This window comes from Jaculus jaculus, chromosome 3 (assembly GCF_020740685.1).
Source record: "Jaculus jaculus isolate mJacJac1 chromosome 3, mJacJac1.mat.Y.cur, whole genome shotgun sequence".
NCBI lineage: Eukaryota > Metazoa > Chordata > Mammalia > Rodentia > Dipodidae > Jaculus > Jaculus jaculus.
The window spans coordinates 51,511,220-51,532,659 of record NC_059104.1 but is presented as its reverse complement, the minus strand read 5'-3'; the positions used below and the strand labels follow the sequence as shown (position 1 = coordinate 51,532,659).

The 21,440-nt window shown below is 38.8% G+C and overlaps 1 protein-coding gene across 4 annotated transcripts in view; it reads right to left on the bottom strand.

Annotated features, from left to right (window-relative positions):
• Positions 1 to 21,440, bottom strand: part of Diaph3 (diaphanous related formin 3) — a 530,142-nt gene that overhangs the window by 163,362 nt on the left and 345,340 nt on the right. For all 4 annotated transcript variants that reach the window (XM_045145419.1, XM_004651009.2, XM_045145418.1 and 1 more), the window contains one exon: positions 18,380 to 18,544. In XM_045145419.1, coding sequence (XP_045001354.1) covers positions 18,380 to 18,544 — 165 coding nt within the window. The remainder of the gene's footprint in view (positions 1 to 18,379; positions 18,545 to 21,440) is intronic.

The window sequence follows — 21,440 nt, the reverse complement described above, 5'->3', positions numbered from 1 at the left end:
ACACATTCTGATGTGCAGAATATTCAGGTATAATTATTTCACATGATTTTATTCCTGACATATGCGTCATTAAGTATGCTTTTATAATTATTAAACAGAGGACCAAAAAGTCCATCCTTTTAAATTTCTAATTTCATGCTATTGAAATCAACAAATGCAGTTGATACTTGGAAGTTTATTGAGATTCCTTTCATAGTCTCAAGTATATAAACAATTTCATAATGGCTCCACTTGTGCTTAAGAAAATGTACATCATTTAATTAATGTCTGGTTGCTCCACAGACACATGGAAACGACCCTCATTGTTTCTCTAAAGCTTCCATGTCTTCTTTCCTCTGCTTGACTAAATAACTGAGAGAACTTTGTCAAATTTCCGGCATAATGCTAAATCTCTGAATTTACTCATGTACTTTATCCATTTTTATGTTACCATTTGGAGCTTGCTGTCACCCACTTGCAACTTTCATATCTTTCAGTTAAGTTAAGCTTTTTGTTATCATGAAGCAGCACTTTCTTTCTAAAAGTCTATTTATTTTATTGGTATTAACATAGCTTCTCTCTCTCTCTCTCATTATTATTATTATTATTATTATTATTATTATTATTATTATTATTCTGGTTTTTCAAGGTAGGGTCTCATTGTGGCTCATGCTGACATGGAATTCACTAATGCAGTCTCAGGATGGCCTTGAACTCAACAATCCTCTTACCTCTGCCTCCCAAGTGCTGGGATTAAAGGTGCGCACCACCACACTGGGGCTTCTCTCTTTCTTTTAACATTTCTTTTGCATTTCATTAACTATCCTTGTAACTTGAAATTTCCCATATCTTATGGCTATAGGTTTGTCTGATCAATATAATAGCAGGGTTTTTTTTTAATCTAAGTACTCTTTTAAAAGTTACTCTTGTGGGGCTGGAGAGACAGCTTAGCGGTTAAGCACTTGCTGTGAAGCCTAAGGACCCGGGTGATTCCCCACGATCCACGTTAGTCATATGCACAAGGGGGCGCACATGTCTGGAGTTTGTTTGCAGTGGCTGGAGGCCCTGGCTTGCCCATTTTCCCTCTCTGCCTCTTTCTCTCTCTGTCACTGTCAGATAAATAAATAAATTACTATTGTGACTTATATTATTTCTCCTACTACATTGCATATACATGCATATGCTCACTGTGCACTATCACATTTTCTTTGTGTGTAAGGGATATGTTTTTTGACCCAATCCTAACTCACAATTTGTAATTTCTATCTATTTCTATTCTACTGGATATCCTTACAATTTCATTATGCAAACAATGTAAGGCCTAAAATTATTTCATATCTTTATGTCCCTTCCTTCCCTTTTAACAATACAAAGAACAAAAAACTCAAAATTCCAGACCTATCCCTCATGGACAGAACTCTCTTGTAGAGGAATCTTTCTTTTTATACAAAATAACCTAAAAATTGTTTAAGTGCATATGTTATTTCTTTGTATGTTTCCTTGGTAGTTATGCCTTTTTGAACCCTATGCTTTTCTTCTTGAAAACAAGTTTAAAAACATATCCTTAAGAATAGAGTCTAGAAAATTATAATGTTATTTCATAAATAAGATCTTTTTTTTTTTTTTTGAGGTACGGTCACATTGTAGCCCAGGCTGATCTGGTTAAAGATGTGCATCACTACACCCAGCTTTGTAAAATAAGCTTTATTGGGGGAAAAAAAAGCCATGCTCATTAATTTATATATATCTATGCTACTTTTGCCTCCTTGCCTACGTGATCCACTCACTGTCTGCAGAGCCTGTGAAGAAACAGATGCCAAGTCCCTTTCAAAACACACTTAAAGAAAGAGATGTTGATAGAAACACTCATGTTCTGTTTGTCTACAAGCAGCCTAATTCTTCTCCCATTCTATAACTAGCTTTAGCAGGATATGACAAATCCAAAGAATGATGATATTTTCTCACCATGTGAAGATACTTCACTTTCTTCTGGTTTCTCCTTTCACGGTGGTATAAAATATATAATTACGTTTACTGTTGGTAATATTTCTCTTTCCTTGCTTTAGCAGATTTTTGACTGATGTTCTGAAATTTCATTTACAGATTTTTAAAGTGAGTGTCCTCTTATTTTGCTTGTTATATATTATACATTTTTTCAATTCTTAATCTGAAAAACTTTGGCTTGCTGCTCTTAATATTTTCTATCTTTGACTTTTCTCCTCAGTTTACTCTTAGAAAACTATCACCACACAATGGAAAAGGCCTTCTCATCGAGATCTATGTGATTTTTAATAAGCTTATTACACTTTCAAACATGCTATCGCCATTGACAGCACTGTGGAGAATTTCTTACATCTAATGTGCATTTCTTTTTCTTACTTGAGTACAATCTGCTTAAAAAAAAACTGTTTTATTACTGATTTATTTATTTGACAGGGACAGAGAGGCACATAGAGAGAAAACAGGCATGTCAGGTCCTCTAGCTACAGCAATCAATTCCAGATGCATGAGGAATCAAATCTGGGTCCTTTGATTTATCAGGCAAGTACCTAAACACTAAGCCATCTCTCCAGCCCCTATCTGGTATTTAGTCCACAGAGTGTTTAATTTCAAGCCCCATATCTATATTTCTATTAGTTTTATTTTGTTCTTTAGTTTTAAAGAATGTGAGAATTACTATAACAGCAGCAACTGGAATCAAACTCCAACACTTGTGCCACGTCGTGTGCATGGGCGACTTTGTGCTTGTGTCACCTTCATGTGTCTGGCTTACATGGGTACTGAGGAATCAAACCTGGGTCCTTAGGCTTCACAAGCACACATGTTAACCACTAAGCCACCTCTCCAGCCCCATTTCGTTAACTTCTAACACAACAGCCATGTTTAAAGTTGCTGGTTCTTGTACCTAGCTGGCTCAGTCCCACATGAGACCTTTAAACTAGCTTGACCATTATGGTATAGATAGTTGCTACGAAACAACTGCATGATGAGCAAGAATGTCGAAAGCATGAGACCGAATAACATGGAAATCTGATTTTTCACGTTTTTATGATGGATAGTTCATTTCTGTGTTTTTATAGATGCTTTAAGTTCCAAAGGTTAAAAAAAAAGAAAGTTAATCAGATAGCCATGTAAAATCATTCGTGAAACACAGCATTCACAAAAAATACATTAAACTGAAATAAGTGATGACACTGATAATATGACACGTGACATTTTACTCATTTTATTAATTTAATAAATCTGAGCTTATTGTTACCTATTAGGAAGAGTAGAAAGTAATGAGGTAGAAAGCTAGTCATGCTATTTTGGTTTAAATGCTGATCATTCATTAAGAAGCTGGGTGGACTGCCTCATTTCTTTTGTCAAAAGGAAAAGAGTGCCTAATATATGAAGTTAAGAATTAAACAAATGAATTCACATATCTGCCTTACATGTCAGGATAAGTACACAGACAATGGTACTTAATAAATGGATGCCCCACATAAGTTATAGCAAGTATTACTTTATAACTACAGCACTAATTTTAAGTATTATTTCCATTATTAAAGTATAATTACTCAAGCACCTCAATCACATTTATTTAGCAACAATTCACAAAATGGTTGCCTTCTAGTTTATGTCAATATACATGCTTCTAAGAAGCATGGAGGGAGTACCAATATTCCTAGCTCCTTTGAGACTACAAATGCTTCTATTCAGAGCTGTTGGAATCTGATTGTATTCCAACTTCATTGGGAATGAAGGAGAGGTATCCAATACAGGCAGGATCACTTGGCTGAGAAGATACTGCTATGAATAAAGTATGAAAGGCAAAAAGTAGTTCTCAACCTCAATTGTAGCTATTATACCTCTAAGGACTTAATTTACATGTGTATCCATTGTTTTAATACTACCAAATCTAATATATCTTATGAGATTATATTCTAGAAGAGACAGTTTCTTTTCAAATGCTTCTCCCAAAAGTATTAATTTCATTTGAAATTAGCTTAAATCTCTGCTATTTAGGTTAAAATACAGCCAAGATAATACTTGGTTTATTTTCCCCCCCACAAATACATTTTACACTACCAATGACTATTTGGCCTCTCTTCTAGAAGTCTATCTCTCAAAGATGCCTTTGACAAATTTATCCATCTTATAAAAGTATAATGAAATATAAAAATGATGATAAACACAAGCAGTAGCCACAAACTGACTTTGTTATTCTTCCTCACTATTTCTCAGATCGATTAACCAGTTCAATGTATCGGGTTCATCATTTCTTAAGATGTTACCATATCATATATATATATATATATATATATATATATATATATATATATATATATATATATATATATGGGGGGTGGGGGATGTGTATAGAATATGCCTCAGAAAACAAGGCAAGGTTTCCTTATTTGAAAAAAAAATCAAAGCTTATGAACATCTTTCTGTTCGGAGTTGTAGGTCTTTCATCACTGAAGGATACCCAGGATACTCAAGGTAAAAAAGCCTGTGATTGGTTTAGACTATGTTCCATCCACTACATTTAAACTGTTGTTGTCTAAGTATTCAGATTTGTCTCATGTCTTTGAAATGAGATTAGACAAATTCAAATTAATCTGCATGCTTTCCAGGGGAGTGGGTATCAGGTATCATGAGAAACAGGGTAATTTTCTTTAGGTAAACAAACCCCTATTATTTCAATGCATACCCACTGAACATTGTGCTTGAAGTTTGTTTATAATTACATGGAAGCTATATTCAAGCAACTACTTTCTAGAAGTGCCTGATGACTTCATCTTCAGTAATGAATAGAAAAAAATTAATTTGGAAAAGAGGAATCCTTAAAAGTACATATAATGGAACATGGAAGAGGGTTTTAAATGTGTTTAATATTCATCAAAGTCTTTCAGAAATTTAAAAGTATATGATTTCCTTTCACCTTCCTATCGAAATTACTGCTTTATACACACACACACACACACACACACACACACACACACACACATATATATATATGAATATATATATGAAAATTTCAAGCTGGGCATGGTGGCGCACACCTTTAATCCCAGCACTTGAGTGGCAAAGGTAGGAGGATCGCTGAGTTCAAGGCCACCCTGAGACTACATAGTTAATTCCAGGTCAGCCTGGGCCACAGTGAGACCCTACCTCAAAAAACCAAAAAGATAAAAAAATAAAAAAATAAAATTTCACTAAATGCAAAAAGGATTTACTCCTATTTGCACATATGTATTTGTTTTTAAAAATTTTTTTTAATTTTAATTTTATTTATTTGAGAGAGAGAGAAAAAGAAAGAGGCAGAGAGAGGGAAAGTGAGAATGTGCGCACCAGGGCCTTCAGCCACTGCAAAGTAACTCCAGCAACATGCATCCCTTTGTGCATCTGGCTTACATGGGTCTTGGGGAATCAAACTGTGGTCCTTTTGCTTTGCAGGCAAACACCTTAACCACCAAGTCCTCTCTCCAGCCCTGCACCTATTTATAAAAATTATAAGGTTCACATCTAGAAAGCAAGGGTAAAATTAATCAAATTTTTTTGTTGTTGTTGTTTGTTCTTAGGATTGTGTAGTACAACCTTAGAAATATGACCAATGACCAATGGGCTGGGGTGATGGCTCAGTGAGTAACAGTGCTTACCACAAATATGAGTGTCTGTGAGGGCCTGTGTTCAATTCCCCAGCACCCATATAAACAGCTGGGTGTGGCCATACATGCCTATAACTCCAGTCCTGCTGGGAGCCAAGATCAAAGCATCACTAAGCCTAGCTAGGCAGCCAGTATAACTAAAAGATGGCAGCTCAGATTCTGTGGCAGGCTCTGCTTAAAGGAAACAAAGTGAGTAAGTAAGAGAGGAGAACATGTGACTTTCCCCTCTGGCCTCAGAAAGCATGCACACAATGAGCAGGCATCTAAGCACTTACATACACTCTCCCACAACACAAGCAAGACACACACATACATACATACACTCTCCCACTTCCCAAGCACACACACACACAAAACACTATTATTGAAAGAACATGATATATTCTGATCTGACAAAAGCAAGCTCACATCCTAGCACGAAATATAAAATGTTATTCACTGACATCTATATGGAAAGTATACTTAGGAAAAGGAAAAGCTGCCCTCTGAGAGACAACTAGAATATCCCTGTGGTGGTTGGATTCAGGTGTTCTGGATGCTAGGTTCCCAGCTGATGGCAATTGGAAATTAATGCTTCCTGGAGGCAGTGTACTGTTGGTGGCGGGCTTATGGGTGTTATAGCCAGCTCCCCCTTGCCAGTGTTTGACACTCTCCTGTTCCTGTTGTCTACCTTATGTGAGCCAGGGTGTGATGTCCATTCCCTGCGTATGCCAGCATGGAGTTCCCCTCGAACCTGTAAGCCAAAATAAACCTCTCTTTTCCACAAGCTGCTCTTGGTTGGGTGATTTCTACCAGCAATGCAAACCTGACTGCAACAATCCCAAAGGATTTGCAGGGGCTCAACATTACCTGTTTCAGCTTCAAGTTGCTCTTCTGAAGTCAGTCTCAGACAAAACAACACATTGCTTGGTAATCCACTAGAGATATTACTGACTCTTCATAACTATACTGTGAATTTGCTGGCTAGTCCTTTAAATAGTAGGCAAACCTCTCAAGCAAATAAGAAACCATGGGCTGTACAATACTTACCTAATAGAGTATGTAATTTTTATAATACAGGCTTTATAAAACATAACTTTATTTTCCATAGTATATTATCTTTCTTTGTGTTCTGAAGCTATAAAACATTCTTTTCATTTCTCAATTGTGAGGCTAGGTATGAATATATACATGCATAAATGGTAGCCATGACAGTGCTTAAATCAAGGTTTGGTAACAGGTCAGTGGGCAGTTTTTTGAGCTTTAGCCAGGGCAGGCACTGGTTAAAGCCTTGGTACGTTCCTTGTGGACCTGATTATGTTTAAAATGTAAGTGAAAAGTCAGCTGTTTGGGTATGTCCTCCTGCTAGAGTACTACGCCTGTGTCTGTGTGTGCACTGAGGGGACAAGAAGGCTATTCCTGCTGTGTAAAGAACAAGGCATTTTTCTCCATTGCAGTCTGTGACAGTCTGTGTAACCTCTTCAATATGTGGGTTAGTACACGTTCTTACTATGTATGTGTTCTCATCATCACATTAAAAGAACAGCACTTGCTATTTGATTTCAGAGAACAGCAGCAACAAGCCTCTTAAAATCTGAAAAGATGGGCTGGAGAGATGGCTTAGCGGTTAAGCACTTGCCTGTGAAGCCTAAGGACCCCGGTTGGAGGCTCAGTTCCCCAGGTCCCATGTTAGCCAGATGCACAAGGGGGCACACGCGTCTGGAGTTCGTTTGCAGAGGCTGGAAGCCCTGGCGCGCCCATTCTCTCTCTCTCCCTCTATCTGTCTTTCTCTCTGTGTCTGTCGCTCTCAAATAAATAAGTTTAAAAAAAAAAAAAAGAATGCCATTACTTTAAAAAAAAATCTGAAAAGGAAATACACAGCATCAGTGATTTAATCATACAGAAACTATTGGTCAAATATGTTTATTAGCCCACTGAACAATGTATACTGAGAATAAGTGTTACCAGTAAAAGTCAACTACTCTAGGTATGTTTTTATTGTGAAAAAAATAACTTTAAAAAATAATGATAAATAGGAAATTATCAGAAATACTTTCAAAGACACCAAGACAAAATATTCAGTTCCTGGGATTGATCATTTTCCTTCTACAAACAGACACTAAAGGATGAGGTGTGTGTGGGGGGAACAGAATATGTTCTGCTAGGTCTGAAGCCTTTTAGCTCCAAGTATGATCTCAGAATAACAAAGGTGTTAATGAAGACATAAGCCCTATGCAAAAAGATCCAAATACAACTTTTGAGTTGTAAACCCACTAGAATATGCATGGATGGAACATGCTTTCTATTATAACGGCAGAAGCTGGCTCAGCACCCACCACAGGACGTGTACATGATATTCCTGCCTCTGAAAACATAAAATCTATCTCCAAGAGTTAAGGAGCCTGTAGGAAATATTACGTGCTTTGCCATTCCTGTTATTGTCTCACTGGTACACATAGTAGTCAGTACAAATGAAATGCAGAGTTGACAAGTACCAAAATTGTGTGATTAAAATGTTTTGGCAAAGCAAGTTGTGTTCTAGCTGTCCTCTTTGTCAGAAAACAAAATTTACACTAAAAATACCTTCTCATAGATTACTTCATCTCTCAGGGGGTAGAAATAGTTCACTGCATTAGTCTAAAACTTCAGTGGAAAAACAAATTTCATGTGACCAACAGATGCAGCAAGATTATAGAAGTTATTGCATTTGCCCACTTCACAAACTTCAATTATAAAAACCAAAAATCAACTTAAAGTTTGCTAACAGGATGAATGACAAGTTTTCCCACTGAATGAAACATACTATTAAAATCATAGAAGTAATGTAAAGACAGAGCTAAACATGAGGAGTAAGCTCACAACATTCTATATGGAAATACAAAATACAGGTGAAAACACTTAAGAAACTCAGTATTTTTATGAGAAACAAGAAAAGGCAAAATTATGGTAATTCTGTTATTTCCACACAGACTAATATATTGCAAAGATATATGCGCCAATTTGGGTCATATGATATTCAAATTGTAACTCCATTTACATTTATTTGTAGCTAAGGAGCACATGCTGTTGGTGTCAGGTTACTGAAGCTCAGGAAGGTTACTTTACAGCCTGTGATTCTATCACTACCTGCAGATGTGAGCTCATAACATGGCATTCTAACACTCTTTCCCCAAGCTGTCTTCACACTAGTGAGACAAACAGTAAAATACCACTAGTGGAAATAATACAGTTGAGGCCTACCCCAAAAAGAATCCAGGGAACACTTAAGATACAAAGAAACCATGAGTGTCACGACACATAAAACACATTGGAGTGATATGTATAGGAAATGAGGTTTAGGGAGGAACAAGCTTTCCTTTTCTTCATCCTTGTTCTGGGGATTAAATCCAGGGAATCTACCACAGAGGTTAACCCCACCTCTTAGACTGAGATTTATGGACTAGAAAACATTAACTATGAAGTCTGGGACATATCTCTATGCTCACATACTAATAAAAAATCAAAATAGATTTTAAGGCAAGGATTGCTTTTGGCTGACCTCTATATCCTATCCCCGAAAACAGATTTCCTTGTCCAGGATCGTACAAGCTATTAATAAGAAAAAGTAGCTGGATACTGTCTGTTGCAGTCCGGTTCGCATTGCTGGGAGAAATCACCCAACCAAGAGCAACTTCTGGGAAAAAGAGTTTTCTTTTGGCTTACAGGCTTGAGGGGAAGCTCCAAGATGGCAGGGGAAAACGATGGCATTAGCAGAGGGTGGACATCACCACCTGGCCAACATAAGGTGGACCACAGCAACAGGAGGGTGTGCCAAACACTGGCATGGGGAAACTGGCTATAAAGCCCATAAGCCCGCCCCCAACAATATACTCCCTCCAGGAGGCATTAATTCCCAAATATCCATCAGCTGGGGAGCTAGCATTCACAACACCTAAGTTTATGGGGGACACCTGAATCAAACCACCACATTCCGCCCCTGGCCCCCATAAACTGATATCCATACATGGTGTAAAATTCAATGCATTTAGTCTGACTTTAAAAGTCCCCATAGTTTTTATCAGTTCCAACGATGTTCATACATCCCCATAGTTCAAGATCTTTTAACTGAGCCATAAAACCAAAAAATAACCTCAAAAAACCCATAATGGCACAGAATAAATATTCACACTGCAAAAGATGGCATTGGGCATAGCAAAGAAACATTCAACCAATACAAGATTTAAAACAACCAGGGAAAATATCAAACTCTGTAGCTTCAAGTCCAGCAACTCTAACCAGTGACAAATCTTCAAGTCTGATAATTCTAACCAGCAACAAGTGTCTGGCATTCCAATTCCGCCCCTCCAGCTAGGCTACTCACAGTCCTGGGAAACTTCATCGGGGCCGCAGCTCCTTAGCAGCCATCTCATGGTCCCGCCATCTCCACTGGGTCTCCACATGAAAGCCATGGTTCATCCTCATGGCCCCATGGGGTCTCTATGCAGGCAACCAGCAAACCCGCTTCACACTGCCCATGCCATTTCCAAAACACAAGACCGTGTTGCAAACTCAATGACCCTCTTTCCAGCATTTCTTATACTCCACAATACCAGGTAGGGTGCCAATTTGTTAATCCAGGGGGGAATAAAACAGGCTTTGAAGAACAGGACACTCCTTGAGCACTCAGGCCCTTTCAAAAGAGTCTACATTCTTCTTGTTGCCCCAGTGCAGGTCAGCAAGCCCAGTTCTCATAGGTTGTAATCTCTCAGTTGCAGTTGAATGGGCAACAGTTCACCCAAAGATTTTTCTTTCTGTGCCATATCCCTCTGCACACACCAGTTCATTTCTATGCCAAGCAACCCTGCACAACTTCTCAGGACATGGGCATAAGAGCAAGCTTTTCACACAAAAATTGCTAGCTCAGTCCAGGCAAAGCTCTTTCTCACCCTCATAAGCCAAACCTCACAGTTCATAGTTCTTACTGCATTCAAGTCTTGCAGCTCTGACCAGAATAGTCCATCAAGCTGTACTTACAGCACTGCAAGGCATCTCTTAGGCCAAGGTTTCAACTCCTTCCCCTTTCCTCTTGAAAATCAGCTCCAAAAGGCCAACGCCACATAGTCAGGTGTCTAGCAGCAACCCCACTTCCGCTATCAATTTACTGTTGTAGTCCGGTTCGCATTGCTGCTAGAAATCACCCAACCAAGAGCAACTTCTGGGAAAAAGAGTTTTATTTTGGCTTACAGGCTTGAGGGGAACCTCCACGATGGCAGGGCAAAATGATGGCATGAGCAGAGGGTGAACATCACCACCTGGCCAACATAAGGTGGACCACAGCAACAGGAGGGTGTGCCAAACACTGGCATGGGGAAACTGGCTATAAAGCCCATAAGCCCGCCCCCAACAATACACTCCCTCCAGGAGGTATTAATTCCCAAATCTCCATCAGGTGGGAACCTAGCATTCAGAACACCTAAGTTTATGGGGGACACCCGAATCAAACCACCACACTGTCACAATGGAAAATGTCTATATATGTATAAGCTTTTTGTGTTCCAAAGTGACACAAGTCAGAAAATACCCACATGGGAGTATCTGGTATCCCAAACTCAGAGTTGACAGAGTGGTCAGCACATGTGAAACACAAAAATATCACATTTTTCATCAGTATAGTTTAGTTGAAAAGCTCTTTTGAAACAAATTGTATCTGTAAGGAAGTAAACAGCACAAGGCTAGGGTAGGGGAATGCATGAGAGAGAATTTCTGAACAAATGATACCTCAGTAAACATGTATAATGAGGTGAGTGGATTGCACCAGTGACTTTGGTTAACAAAGAGTTTCATGGATAAAAATGGAAGCATTAAAGAAGAAATCATGAAATCCAGACCATGTGAATAAAAGTTGGCACAAGCTTCTCCCAGGACAAGAAAGAGGGACTGGGACACATAGTACTCTGCACTGCAACAGTGATCAGCTGCGACAAGCAAATTAGGTTCAGCAGCATGTGGTGACTCACACTCTAACCCCCAGTAGTTGAAGGCTGAGGCAGGAGAAAGGATCACCTGCCTCAAAATCCACAAATTACAAAACAAATAGAATTAGATTTAAATCAACTCAACAAACATGAATAGGGAGATTTTTTTTGAAAATATTTTGATTTTTTAAAGTATTTTATTTTTGTTTATTTTTATTTATTTATTTGAGAGCAACAGAGAGAGAGAAAGAGGCAGATAGAGAGAGAGAGAGACAGAGAATGGGCACGGCAGGGCCTACAGCCACTGGAAACGAACTCCAGATGCGTTTGCCCCCTTGTGCATCTGGCTAACGTGGGTCCTGGAGAATCGAGCCTTGAACCGGGATCCTTAGGCTTCACAGGCAAGCGCTTAACTGCTAAGCCATCTCTCCAGGCCATGAATGGGGAGATTTTTTTTTTTAATTTTATTTATTTATTTATTAGAGAGAGACAGACAGAAAGAGGCAGAGAGAAAGAGAGAGAGAATGGGCGCGCCAGGGCCTCCAGCCACGGCAAACGAACTCCAGATGCATGCGCCCCTTTGTGCATCTGGCTAATATGGGTCCTGGGGAATCGAGCCTCGAACCGGGGTCCTTAGGCTTCACAGGCAAGCGCTTAATCGCTAAGCCATCTCTCCAGCCCGAATGGGGAGATTTTTAATGGCACATGAGTGAGCCCTCAACAGGCCACAAGTGTAAACGAAGGAGTATTGTTACACAGAACCACGAGACTACATGGATGAACACCACTTGGTACAAAGCCTAATGCTTAGCAGGCCAACAGTTTACTAAGCTGATTTACTGAGCTTGCAAAGTGAGGTCAGATTTTTTCAACCTAGCACCCGCAATCTTAGCTTTATGTTTTACTCAAGTCTCATGGGAAACAGATATGCATTACAGAAAGGGGCTGCTCCTCCACCTTCACCTTTCCCCCACCTCAGCAGCCTTCACATTAATGGACCTCTAATTTTAAAGGTACACTTTAGGCTTTGAAATTGAAACAGCCCTGAAAACATTTTTCTGTCATGAATCCACCGCAGCAAATAGAAAGTTATTATACCATAACATAAGAAAATAAAGTATGCCTTGTGCTGGCACTCTTGACTAAGTTATCAAATATACTCTTGGTGGTATTTGATTTTGGTGTCCCCATAAACTTATGTGTTCTGAATGCTAGGTTCCCAGCTGATGGATATTTTGGAATTAACTCCTGCTGCAGGGAGTGTGTTGTTGGGGGTGGGCTTATGGGTGTTATAGCCAGTTTCCCCATGCCAGAGTTTGGCATGCTCTCCTTTTGCTATTGTCCAACTTATGTTGGCCAGGGAGTGATGTCCACCCTTTGCTCATGCCATTGTTTCCCCCTGTCATCATGGAGCTTCCCCTCAAGTCTGTAAGCCAAAATAAACAAACCCTTTCTTCCCCCAAAGCTGGTCTTGGTCGGGTGATTTCAGCCAGCAATGTGAACCTGACTATAATACTCTTAGAAATTAGAACCTCAAACTTTCTTGCAAACCCAAAGTAGCAGTGTGCTTGCAATTGCTAAACAGCAGGACTGGCATGCAGCAGTTCACTTAGGAACTTTGAAGCCCTGTCTCTTCCTTGAAATTAGCTCATCTGTAATATGCTACATCTCATAAAACATCACGAAGACAAACTGGAACAAAAATGTCAACTATATAGTACAAGGGCTTGTAGGAAGCAAGTACCATCAGTGGTGTTTAGTTTTATTGACAATGCGAACAAAAATTAAGCTACCTGAAATTGCACCACATACTTATTCCCCAGTTCTGGAGAAGCTAGAGCAGTAGATTTAAGTAGTTCTAAGAAGACAGCTGACTATGGAAGGATGAATAACAAGAAAAAGTTAACTCCCATTTGAGAATTCTGCACATAAAAGGGGTGAATTAAAGTGCTGTCAAGACAAACAGCTGCTCTTCACAGAAGCTACAAGATTGAGTCGTGTCCCCCCCCCCCCCACCCCGCCTTGGTGGACATGGATTGTGGCAGCAATCTGGAACAGATGCTGCCTCTTTAGTTACTGTAACAAGGCTCTCTTGGAACAGAAAAATAAACTTAAAGAGCAGTATCTATACAAATTAACTGAAATCACAGTAAAGCTTTGGAAAGATTATATGAGTTGGTCAAAGGGATTCAACAGATGGTCAGCTTTTAACTGCTTCTGGTTAAATTCATACCTTTAAGATAAAACATGTACAAATTAAATGGCTGTTACAAATAAAGCTGTTCACACCTTTTACATTGTGAAGTTAGTTAGTTTCAAGACCAAAGACACACCAGGGAGTGGATCCTCCACATTCCTCAAGGGACCATCCAGCCATTATCCCCACCTTGCCTAATAATGCCCCCAGGTCTAGGTTTCCCAGGTAACCTGGTTACTGCCCTGGTATCTCACCCTGGCTCTCTTAGATTTCTGCTAAAGAAACCTTTCTTTTATTTCCCCCTTCCTCACCATCCCCCAACTGAAGCATTATTAAAGGCCACTATCTGTAATCTGAAATTGACTGCTCCGCTCTTGAGAGTCAGTCCTGGAAGCTCATGGTTTTCACCAAATAAAAACTTCCATCTTAAAAAAAAAAAAAAAAAAAAAAGTTAGTTTCGGGGCAGTACTACCTGAAAGAGTCCTGGCAGTTACACATGTAACAGGAATAACTCAATCAAGCAAACTCAACAGCAGGTACATTGGGACAGCATACTGGCTTCTCGTTAGCTATGTAATGAGCCTTGCTATGTTCACATGTCTCATTCAACTGCTGGGGAGGCCAAAACAAGTGGACTCTGGGACTCACTGTTCAACCACTCTAGCCTAATTAATGAGCTCCTGGCCAATGAGAAGATCTGTTTCAAAATAGGTGAAAAGTGTTCCCAAGGAAAGACATTGAGACTATCCTTAGGCCTGCATCCATGCTTACACATGGTCAGGCACACATGCATACACACATGCAAAATTAAAAGTCAGTAACTGCCCATGAGGAAAAACATGTGATATTTGTCTTCTCCGGGTTACCACAATAAAATAATGCCCAGATCCATACATTTTCATAAGCATTTGAAAATTTCATGTTTTACAGCACAATACAATTTTTTGTTATTAAGAAATCTCTGTGGTGGGAAATAGAACCTTTGGTTATATGCCCAGAACTGGTCTATCTGGGTCACAGGTCAGTTCTAATTATACTCTGAGAAGTCTCCACTCGGATTTTCACAATGGCTGCACTGGTTTAAACTACTAGCAGCAGTGAACACAGCTTCTCCTTCCCTACATCCTGGCTAGCATTTGTTTGTCATGCTTTCTTGATGATAACCAACAATGGAACTATTTTAATGACCTTTTCTGGAAACATGCCTGCTTTTCTTTGATACAGGATCTAGGTATGCTAGCCCAGGCTCGCAAGGAACTAACTATACAGCCTGAGCTGACTTCAAATTGACTTCAGCCTTTATAGTGCTGGGATGCCAGGTGTGTGCCACCACCTTGGCTGAAAAATATGTCATATTAACATGAATATAGAACAGAACCTTAATGTAGTAAAATGCTACATCTATAGTCTAATATTTTCATTCTGAATGATTCAAGTTAATTTCACTTCCAAAGTTGAATAATATGGAATTAAATAGAAACCTTCTAAAGATTGATATTTTGGCACATAAAATTTCCCAATATTTTTGCTTGTATTAATACTCTAGTCTTGTTAAAATATATTTGTATGAGCCAGGCCTGGTAGTGAACACCTTTAATCCCAGCCCTTGGGAGGCAAAGATAGGAGGATCACCCTGAGTTCAAGGCTACCCTAATACTACATGGTAAATTCTAGGTCAGCTTGAGCTACAGCAAGACCCTATCTCAATCCCTCCCCCTCAAAAATAAATACTCTCATGAAACCTCACCACCTTTATACAACAACCACTTCCTTTTCATTTGTCTTTCTGCATATTTTCATTCAGAAATTTTTCTTCTGATTCTAAAACATTAAAAATTTTATGCTAATAATTTCAACTTAGTGTAATATGTACATGAATGTGTGACTACAGCTATATCCAGGACCCACAAGGATCAATGAAATAGGACACAAGATGGAACTCAGTTGATAGTGCTTGCTTAGCATGGAAAATGCCTTTCATTGGAATCCCAGCACTGCATAAACCAGACCTGGTAATGCATTCATGAAATCTCAAGGGAAGTGAAGACAATCAAGAGCTCAAGGTGAACCCCACCTATACAGCCAGTTGGAGGCCAGCCTAGGGATACACAAGTCCCTGTCATAAAACCAAACCAAAACAGAACTGTGAAACTGGCAAATCAAAGCAATCACTCTGCTATCCAAGTAACTTCTCCCTCTACTCACTCTTGCTTATAGAAATGTCAAGCTACATTCATAGTGCTCTCAAGCCTTCTACTCCTTGATCTTGGGAAAACTTGGAATTAGACCTGCATTCAACTTCCAACTCTGATAATTACATACAATATCTCTTTAATGTCATTAGGAACTTGTCCAAATATGACAATGCTCATATTTGTGCAAGGATATGCTAATCCTCTCAGTGTCGGTCTACTTTTAGTGTATGTGCTACTGAATTGAGCACCAGTGTTCTTATTTGTAATGTGGAACAGCAACTACAGAGTACAGTCAACATGACAGTGTGACAGGCCCCCATGGAAGAGCACATGGGCTCAGGCTCTGGTTCCATTATTTTTCAGCAGATAACCTTCAGACAGTTCTACCTCTGTGCCTGTTTCATCAGCTGTTGAATAGGGATGGCAACTAAAAATGAGCTATAATGAATGACTGATATGTTATGGTTAAAACAATGTCTCGTTCACACACACACAAAAAATGCTCAGAAAATAAAGGGTAGTGCTTCATATAACCATTTAAACATCAACTGTAATGTAATCAGAGATCCCAAGACCAAGAATACCATCAGATTTGACAGTTTGTAGAAAGACTTACAGAAATTAGGAAAAGCCATTGCACTCACTATTATGGGCATTACAGAGAAATGATGTAGAGGGTAATCCAAAAGAGAGAGCCTGCAGAGGATGAAGTGTTGAAGAAACCTGGTACCAAACTCTGGTTGGTTGTCATGTTAGGGGACAGAGGAGACTGCATCATAATGATAACAATAATCATGATAATGGTCTGTGACAATACGTATACAGACAAGGAAGCAGGTGAACAAGCAGGGAAGCTCACCCAAAATTTAGTGCCAAGGTATTTTAGTGGACCACCTGTTTGACTGATCACAGCTACTCAGGCTCGAGTCCCTTAACAAGGCAAATTGACATAGTGTAGCTGAGGGCACTACAGTAACACAAACAGGCATTCACCATAAATCATGCTTTTATCACAGTCTGTCTAGATTGATTGAAGGCCCTGTATATATAACGGTGCCCTTTATCAGACAGAACATTCCCCATACTTAGGAAGAATCTCTCAGGAGCTAGACAAGGGACAGTGCTCTGTTTGGACTATGAAGGGTTTGGAACCTCATGTCTGTGAAATTAACCCTGCATTGCATTGTAATTTACTGAACAACTACGAAGTGGTAGAAACTAGGATAAACATTTTTAATAAATTATCTCCTTCAATAAACATTCAAGCAAGAAAGGAATTCACTGTCTTCCCATAAATATGCAAACGGAGGTTCCGGAAGACCAAACAGATGTCTCTATCCACATGGCTACTCTGGGGCCAATTGTGAACTTCTACCAAGCCATGCTTCACCACAAAACATCATATAACTCAAATTAATATACAGAACATAACACAAAGTGACAGAAAATACACAACACATTGACCAAATTATACCTGGTAGTGATAAACAATTTAAGGAATCACTATGACTTTATAGAGGAAATAAAACACAGCATTGGGTAAATGTTTGTTGTAGGCTAATTTTCTTTCAAAATGGTTTTCATAAAAGCCTACCTAATGACTTTTGAGTGATTATAACCAAGATTCACAGGGTGAGCATGTAAGGTTTTCCCGAGATTAAAAAGAAGTAGCTTTTGAAGTTCAATCTTCTTTTTCTTTATGCTACAAACTTTTTCATCCTCACAAACATTTGCTGAAATATAGAAATGATTTACCCATTTATTAAGAGTAACAACTTTTTCCTCATAGAACTGTATCACCAGTTTCCCTAGGGAGGCAACAATGCCTTCTCACTTCAATATGTGTGCGTTTTTTCCCCTACATAATCAGCTAATACGTTTCAAAAGATCTTTTTAATGCCTAAATGAAAGGATTCTACCTCAAAGACCTGACCTCCCTATTGAAGTGTCTGAAGAAAACCCTAGGAACATAAAGCCTAGTCAAAGGAAAATTGCAGGGAGCTTATTGTACAACGCATTAAAAAGTGGGGAGCAAAGCTTCACTGGAGCTGCATGGAATTTGGTAAAATTATACCACAAAAATATAAATCGATCTTAAGTATAAAGAAGCAAATTCACAGCCAAAAACTTGTCACAAAAGAGCTCTGTTATCAGCCACGTGGGAGTCTTTAAGAAACACTTCAGAATTTGTCACTTTTTTAATCAAAATATCTGATTACAGCTTAACATTGAAAGGGCCTAAAAGAGGAAAAAAAACCACATTTTTCAATAATTTAAAATCTGAAAATTTTAAGGCTAATTTTTAGCAGAAAAGAGGTTTCATTGCAGACAACAACAATAGAATGAGGTAATAAAAGACCCAGTGAGAAAGTATAGATAGAAAAATGCTTTTGAAAAGACAAACTAAAAACTTTACCATACCATGAACGTAGTTCTGAAGTTACTCAAGTCAGTAAAAAAGTCTTCCACGGAGATCTTCTTCATATCAAGGGCATAATATCCCATTATACTCTGGTACAATTCTGCCATGTTTTCAAGTAATTTAGAAAGATTCTCATATTGTTCTTTTGCACTGACAACAAAGCTGTAAATTACAGTTAAGGTTTTCTGAAAGTTACAAAGAAATGCTTTAGGAGAAAAAAGTTGAGGCATTTATAATTCCAATATTTTAGTCTAATTTTTATTTAACATTGATACATTTCTAAAAGTCCAAAATCATTTATGGCCATCTATGTATAACATACAGCTAAAGAATCTTAAATTCAATTTCTAATTACCTTTGACAAAATAATCAGAAAAGTCAAATATTTATATAACTGACAATTATCTTTTACAATTGGGTCAAAAAGTTTTCTCCAAATTTATGGTAATAATACTAAACAGGTCATGTGATATGATTTTTTGAAAGTTCATTAGTTAAAATTAAGTAAATAGAATAACATTAAAATGAAAAATATATCACTAAAAGGGCTGGTGAAATGACTTGGCAGATAAAGACACTTGCAAAGACCTGCTGGGCAGTTCAATTCCCCAGCAGTCATGTAAAGCTAGATGCAAATAGCATATACATCTGTGAGAAGGGCAGGCAGAACCAGGAGAATACGAAGCTCCTGGGTCAGCTACATTGAAGTTTCTTTATAGTCTGGCAGCTCATTTTCCATAGCAAAAGACCCATCTCAAAGAAAGGGAAGCACTAACACTTAGAAGTTGTCCTCTGATCTACACACATGCACCCTGGCATGCAAGCCTGTCTATACACATGCACAAATGAGTAATTAAAAAATGTCCGAGAAGCCTGGTGTGGTGGTGCATGCCTTTAATCCCAGCACTTGGGAAGCAGAGGTAGGAGGATCAGCAAGAGTTCAAGGCCACCCTGAGACTACATAGTGAATTCCAGGTCAGCTTGAGCCAGAGTGAGACCCTACCTTGAAAAACAAACAAAACAAAACAAAACAAAATACAAAAATGTCCCTGGAAAAGGCAGTCACAGTGAACAATTTGGGACACTTGAACACAAGGTCTTTACCTCTCTCTGTGCTGGCTTCCTTATCCATAAAATGGGAATAATAATGTCACTCACTTCATAGTGCTGCTGTGAGGACTACATGAGCCAATTCAGCAACACCTCAAGAACGATGAAGCAACTAGGACTATCTACAAATAGGTGGTATTACTGTCCTGGTATTTATTGTAAGCTTACCTGAGAATATAAAAATAAGGTTTTATGAGTTAAAAACTTCAGCAGGGGGCTGGAGAGATGACTTAGTGGTTAAGCACTTGCCTGTGAAGCCTAAGGACCCCAGTTCGAGGCTCAGTTCCCCAGATCCCACATTAGCCAGATGCACAAGGGGGTGCATGCATCTGGAGTTCGTTTGCAGTGGCTGGAGGCCCTGGCGTGCCCATTCTCTGTCTTCTCTCCCTATCTGCCTCTTTCTCTCTATGTCACTATCAAATAAATAAAATAAAAATTAAAAAAAAATTTAAAAAAAAAACTTCAGCAGGGCATGGGGATGCATGCCTTTCATCCCAGTACTTGGGAGGCCAGGGTAGGAGGACTATCTTGAGTTTGAGGCCACCTTGTGACTACATAGTCAGCCCGAGCTACAGTGAGACACCACCTCAAAAAATCAAGTAACAACAACAAAACCAAACTTATAATATAAACAAATCAATGTTTTACCTTCTCTTTCATAATACTTTTACATAATTTCTTTCATATAACACATTAATAAAAGCTATGCTTGCACACACAAACACAGTAGTGCAAATAGTACAAAATATGCACATATATACAAACTGTTTACCCACTAACTTTTGACCACAGAGATTGAGTCACTAAACTAAGGTGAGTTGATGGCCACTAGTAGAAAGTATTTTTTTCTGAACAACCCTTAGAAAATCCCTCCTTGTATAAAAAAATTGCCAAGAAAGTAAGATATAAAATCACCACACCACATCCAGAAAAGGTAACTCTTACAACATCCATTATTATGGCCTATGACTCCTTTAAATTTCATGTGAAAAAATACAGCCCAGAAACATAAACTTAGGTAAGTCATTTTATCTTTACTAATGCAAACATATAAACAGACATTAGTAGAATTTAAAGCAAAACTTGGATTCAGGTTATGAGACGGGAACCATAATTGGAATACAGGTATCTAAAAGAACATTTTGCACAATGACAAAAATTATATAATTCTTCATGTTAGATAGAGCTTTGCCAGGGAGAGAATAACGTAGCTAAGGAAGGTCTTTCACTTAGAAAATGAGAATGAGAGAATCAATGAAAGGAGAGAGCAGATAGGAAGGGAGGGAGGGAGGAATGAAGGCCAGGACACATAAAAGAGCCTACAATTCCTCAAGACAATGCAACAGTCCAGTTACCCAGCCTCAGTCTACACCCTCTCTCCTTCCACTCAATCATTATATGCTCAGCAAAAAGGTATATATAGGATTTAAAAGAACAAATGTACATTCAAAGTTAACTTTTAATGTACATGCAATCCCTATTATCAAATAGCATATTCATTTGTAATGTGAAACACTCACCCACAAATCATCAGACTTATAAGCTGATTTAGCAAGTCAATTAGGAATTGTTATTATGCACTGTCAACTTGACTGGCTCTGGAATCACCTCGGAGCCATACTTCTGGACATGCTTCTGAGGCAATTTCCTGGGCAGTTTGGCTTCATTGAGGAGAGAGGCCCCCTGAATGTGGGTGAATGGAAGTGAGCTGCACATTAGGATCCCTCTTCTTCTACTTCTGGCTGTGGACACGTGTCCAGCTGCCTCCGGCTCCCACCACCACAGCAAGAGCTGGTCCCATCAAGATGCTTTCCCAGCCAAGCTGGACTGTGGTCTCAACTATGGCAAAACAATACTTTTCTCCCTAACAGGAAAGGGTACACACCCTTTCAGAAATTGCACCCTTCTCCAAAGAAAGCACAGGTATGTGGATCCTTTACATGCTTAACT